The sequence below is a fragment of the Castor canadensis genome, chromosome 1, assembly GCF_047511655.1.
Source record: "Castor canadensis chromosome 1, mCasCan1.hap1v2, whole genome shotgun sequence".
NCBI lineage: Eukaryota > Metazoa > Chordata > Mammalia > Rodentia > Castoridae > Castor > Castor canadensis.
The window spans coordinates 173,187,903-173,193,939 of NC_133386.1; the positions used below are offsets into that span (position 1 = coordinate 173,187,903).

The 6,037-nt window shown below is 47.1% G+C and overlaps 1 protein-coding gene across 11 annotated transcripts in view; it reads left to right on the forward strand.

Annotated features, from left to right (window-relative positions):
• Nucleotides 1–2,725, forward strand: part of Prr5l (proline rich 5 like) — a 160,786-nt gene extending 158,061 nt beyond the window's left edge. For all 11 annotated transcript variants that reach the window (XM_074044606.1, XM_074044615.1, XM_074044611.1 and 8 more), the window contains one exon: nucleotides 28–2,725. In XM_074044606.1, coding sequence (XP_073900707.1) covers nucleotides 28–422 — 395 coding nt within the window. In that variant the 3' untranslated portion in view covers nucleotides 423–2,725. The remainder of the gene's footprint in view (nucleotides 1–27) is intronic.
• The last annotated feature ends 3,312 nt before the right edge of the window (nucleotides 2,726–6,037 follow it).

The window sequence follows — 6,037 nt, forward strand, 5'->3', positions numbered from 1 at the left end:
CAGCCTTGGCTTCTTTTTCTCTTGCAGCTAGGCGGCATTCCAGGGTCCGGTCCAAGGTGACTCTCCCGAACTATGCCTCCCCGATGACCACAGTCAGCCGACCACTGAATGAGATGGCCTTGACCCCACTGACGGAGCAGGAGGGGGAAGCCTACCTGGAGAAGTGTGGCAGTGTCCGGCGGCACACAGTGGCCAACGCCCACTCAGACATCCAGCTGCTGGCCATGACTACCATGATGCACTCAGGCTTGGGGGAGGAGGCTGGCAGTGAGGACAAGTGCCTGCTTCTGCCACCCAGCTTTCCATCACCCCACCGGCAGTGCTCCAGTGAGCCCAGCATCTCTGACAGCCCTGACGAACTGGAACAGGTGGCAAGTGGCAGCCAAGAGGACTCGGAGTTGAACTGTGCTTCCCTCAGCTGAGCCACCCCCCTCCAGGATGACAGCCCCACCCCATGAATTGCCATGGAGCCCTACCTCTGGGCAGCACAACCTGGTCTAAATGCCCTAGGGGAGACCCTTGTAAGCCTCTTCACTTGGGTGTCTGTGACCAGCTCTGGATTGCCACACAGACCCCATTGCCTACTGTTCACCTTCTGATTTCCAGCCTTGCCTGCCTGGCATGGATCTTGGAATTTAGGGCCTTTCTCCCTCATATTGGGTTGCCTGATACTCCCAAGGATATATCCCAATGCCCCAGGCATTACTATAGCAGAAGGTTGTCTGGACCACACACAAACCTGCAAAGAATGGACTGTTCCCATTCAGGCTCCTGTGCTGTAGGCCTATGGCTGAAAAGAGGCAGAAGGGTTTGCACAGAGTGAAAGCCATCACACCCCCTGTTACTCATGGCCCTGGGAATGCACCCTCCTCACTTCTGTTTCAGAATCACTGGGAAAGCATTGTCCACGGGTGGGTGATGGTCCATCTTCACCTACATCCAGATGCTACATGCTGCCTGCACCAAATCCTTTGGCCCAGGACAGTCATGAGGCTGGATCAGCCCTATTTTTCATTAAGTCTCAGCATTTCCCTCTGTGACTCCCTCCCAAACTCAAGGAACTAACATCCTCATGAGTCACTGGTGCCTTAATCCTGCTATCATTTCAGAAATGGACCACTTTCCTCTTGTGGATGTGAGGGGCTGGCTGATACCAACCATGTAGTCTGTACCTGGATTTGACTTGAATTTCTAAAATGTGTTTCAAAAATATTGTTTGTCATATTTGCACATAGGATCTTGCACTGCTTATTTCTGATGGGGTGAGTCTTCAAACTAAAAACCAAGCAGACCTCCTGGGACAGGAGACGGGGAAAGGTGCAGAGTAAAGGGACTTGTAGCAGGCAGGGTCCATGTAATACCCAGCTCTGGAAGCAGCTGAACTTGAGTCTAGAATTGCCTGTGTTTGTGAGTGCTGTGGTTTCTAGGAAAGGCTGCATTGGGTTGGGGCGGCTACACTGCCTCATGGGCAGCGATTTGCAGCAAATGTAGTGTTTCTTTGCTTTATGGCCAAGGGAAATGGGAGATGTGAGCAAGATCTTTTGGAGGGATGTTTATTTCCTATGATTACAGAATCACCCAAAAGTGGCTAGAAGATCTAACATACCAAGTCTCAAAATGCTATTTGAGGCAGCAGGTTTTGGTACTGTGCTAGGTCCTTACTACTGCTCCCTCCAGGTCTGGGGAGAGTCCATGTCTTCTTCGTGTTTGTCTGTTTGTCCTGCTGATATCAGCTCCAGAAAAAGAGAAGGCTCCCTCTCACCCCTTCTGGCAACACATGTTGGCCTTCAGGATCCTGTTGGTCTTTGGGAGTTTCATTTATGAAATGTTAAGACATACGCCACCTTAGTGTTCAGTATGGCAAGAGGGGACTAGGAGAGGGTGAGGATCCAGTTAAAGCTGCCGGCAGAACAAAAACCTGAGTTCATCCAAGTCTTAATGGTATTTCTCTTCTGAAATAAGACTAGAGTTGTGCTTTTGATGATTTGTGATTTGGAAATTTTGTTATGCAATTCTGCTAAGAGACTGATGGAAGAGAAATGGCCAAAGGAGATCTCTTGAAAAGTTCCAACAAAAAATAATCTCTGTACATGTGTGTGGAAAGTCCACTTGCCTGAGCAAATGGAACATGGATAGGTAACAGCATCAATCTTTATTGAACTGATGATGTCTGTCCTTGTTAGGATACTTAACACGCACTTGAGACAGGTACTTATTGATCCAAGCAAAGTAATTAATCATGCCTGGGTTTTGCTTTTTTAGTTAATAAGATTATATATATATTATAGTGCCTTTTCCGTATCTCAGATGTCTCTGATGATGACAGCAGTCATTAGTTAAATATAGAAGCTCTCAGGTGAAGAATGGGAGTCAGTACAGATCCTTGTGCTTAACTGCTGCTGACTGTTAGATGGTTTACAACTTCACCTTTGAACACACCTGATGTTAGTACAGTTAGCATTGCAGACTGTACACACAAAAATGCTGTTGATACTTTGGGAATTTTAGCATCAGATCTGTTATAAGCACTACATGTATAGTGGGTTGAACCACTTTTACTCCCCTTTGTGTGATGAAGAATTATTTGTATCTTATGTCAGGATTTTCCCATGAATGATAGGAAACCATCACAATTCTGGACTCTGAGTGAACTCACAAACCAAAACCGTTTTTCATGTTGTCTGTTTCCAAAATGGGCCCAATAAACATCATTTTGTTCACGTTACCTTATTGCCAGGCCGGGTGCCTTCAGTGTATCTTAGTTGAATTTGCAAACAAAGTCTTCAAATTTCCTCTTGGTGTATCCTGTCCTTGACCTCCCCTGTGTCCTGCCACTTCATTCCTTGTCCTGTTGCCTCCTCTGCAGAGTCATGCAATGGCTTGAGCTTAGCTAAGCCCTCCTTGGTTTTGTTTGCCATTCTGGACTAAATGACCAGTCATTTCCTGGAGAAACAGCTTATCTATAGAGTTTACAAAATACTGAGAAAAGTCTGAGAAGCAAGGCCTCTTCCAAAACAAGCATTATCTTCCATCCCAGTGTGTTCCACCCAAAGGGGACATTTAACTGTATTTACTCTTGGACTTCCTTCTCACATACTGCCCTCTGATTCTGTTGGGCAGAAGAAATCTGTAATACTCGACATAAATACTCTTAGGAGGACAGAGTAGTCTGAGACCTCAGAAGGCTTCCTAGGAGTGTTTGATCTGAACTGATTAATAACCCTTCATTTTTGCTGAGACTTCACTGGCCGTTGCTATGGTAAACAGTCACTGAGCACTCTGCCTCAGGAGGTTTCATGTCATTGGCGTGTCTGTGGCATGTCAGGGCACTGCCATATTCATCCATCCACTCAAGTACTCATCAGATATTTTGTGGAGCTTCCACTGTGTGTGAGCACTTTGCTTGGTACTGGGGATGCAGTGATGGACAAACAACTAAGGTTCCTGTTCCCTGAGCTTACAATCTAGTGGGGAAGGCTGAAACTCAAGTCAACACTAGCCTTTCAAATAATGAACAACACTAGCATGAGTGATTAGAAGTTAACAGAGGTAGGATGACTGCAAGGGGTCCTTTTTGAAGTTAACGAGTGAGTGGAGACGTGAATGACAGAGGACTCACCCTTACAATATGCTTTCACAATATGAAATTACCACACTTTGCAACTTAACACACATTTATTACCTCCCAGTTCTGTAGGTTAGAAGTCTGACGTGGATCTCACTGTACTAAACTCAAGTTGTCAGGACTGCGTTACTTTTTGCAAGCTCTCAAGAATGTATCCTAGGGCCAGGTCTGGGAACTTATGCCTATAATCTCAGCTACTTGGGAAGTGGAGATCAGGAGGATTGCAGTTAGAGGCTGTTTCAGGAAAAAGTGAGATGTCACCTCAGCAAAGAAGCTGGGTGTGGTGGCTCACATCTGTAATCTCAGCTATGGGGGAGGCAGTCCAAGGCCAGTCCCAGGCCATAAATAAATAAATATCAAAAAAGGGCTGGGGGTGTGGCTCAAATGGTACAGCACTTGCCTAGCAAGTGCAAGGCCTTGAATTCAAATGTCAGTACTGCTAAAACAAACCCCCAAAATCTGTTTTCTTGCCTTTGCCAGCTGTCCATATTACTTGGCTCCTGGCCTTTTCTACTGTCAAGGCTGGCAACAACTGTGAGTTGAGTCCCTCTCATACTACGTACGTCACTCCAACTACATCTTGCCCTCCCCCCCTTCCACTTTAGCAGACCCTTATAATTACACTGGGCACCCAGATAACCAGGATAATCTCAAGGTACTTCATCACATCTATAAAGTCCTTTTTGCCTTGGAAGGTAATAGTCATAGGTTCTGGGGATCAGTATGGGGACATCTCTGACAGGAAGCATTATTCTTACCACAAAAATGCTCAGGTTATGCTTCCTGTTCTGCTGACCCTTTTCTAGGCAGAAAGTTCCTGGCAGACCACCTGAACTGCTGAGGAAACTCCATGTCCACCTGTGGGGTCTCATTTCAGTGAAATCTTTTGGGAAAAAATGTAGGAGAGCAAGACAGAAAGTCTTCCCCAAGGGTTCACCCAGTTTGTGCTACCAAAGGAGCCATGGGAAGTTGGCTAAAGCTCTTCTGAAAGTGTGGAAATGCTCTCGCCCCCTTACCCCAGCCAGAGGTCCACTGGTGTCTCCTCTGCACACCCCCTGTGCTCTATGTGCTTTCTCTAGCTGTCCCTCTGCTCCCACAAGAGAAAGGTGTGCTGGGGACCCCAGGAAGATGAGACTACAGCCTGCAGGTGCTAGGCTCAGTGTCCAGGGGACACTGGGTGGCCTGGCCTCCAACATGGCCTGGCCTCCCATGGTGACCATGATTCTAGGGTCCCTCACTCAAGTCTTTCCATCTCATGTCCGGGGTTCTACTATAACTTGATACTTCTGTGTGTCCCAAGATTCTCCCTGTGGACGTCCCCAGTTGATCTTTCTAAAGGGCAACTGCAGCTTAAATTTTTTTTCCAGGCATTCAAGAAACTCCACACACCTAAACTAGTCATGATTTCCAGGTCCTTTATAGGCCCCCAGTGCTGTTCCTCCCTGACTCCCCTGTAAGCCAGAGACCAGCATCAGCCTCACCAGGGACTGCTCACTTTCCTGGGAAGATGGCTCCCACCTCCTCACTCCCCTGCCTTGTTCCACTTTTCCTCCCCCTGAACAGCCACTACTTCTCTACTTGTTCACAGAACAACATTGTGCTCCCTCAGGAAGGCAAGCATGTGTAAGGATATATATTTGCATACCTTGGGCCTGGCATCACCGAGAAGGTTCAGAATCACGTGTTTTGAACAAATTAATGGAATGGAATAATTATCACCCGAACCCCTTTTATCCCAGATATCAGAAGGAAGAAACTTCAGACCTTTCCTTTCTCAGTAGGGAGGTAGGGATCTTTCCACAACACTCTCCAATCATGTTCCAAATGAGCCTATCTGGCCAAGAGACCCTGTGAACAGAAATGCCAAGACCTGACCTCTTCCTGCTCTAGCCAGAGCCTGAGTTTTCTCACAGAGAATTAACATGTCCATCGGGCTGCTGTTATGGTCCAGAGCCCGTGGCCTCTTCCTTGCCTTGTCCTCGTTCTGTCTGTTGAAAAACACCTTTGGCACTGAGGAAGAGGAAGACAGTTGTAGTGTTTGTCACAGGCCATTTCTTTGAAGAAACCCTCTTGTCAAGAAGTAACAGGGCATGTCCCCGGCCAGTGTGCTCAGGCCAGAACCTCCTTGTGGTAACCCACCCAGCACCTGGAGCCAGCAGGTGAGATTCAAGCTGTACTGTCCTGCTAATCCTCACTACCTGCTAGGCAGGTATGGGCCCTTTGTTTGCAGATGAAGAAACTGAGGCTAGTCATTTAAGCTATGGCACTGGGTCAGACTCAATCTCAGGTTCTTTCATCCCAAATCCACAGTGGTCATGCCTTCCTATGGTATCTTGACTGGTAGAAAATGAGAAAGTGGGTAGCTAAATCAAGTGCATAATCTCCTTAGCCTCTGTAAGGTGAGTGACGGTT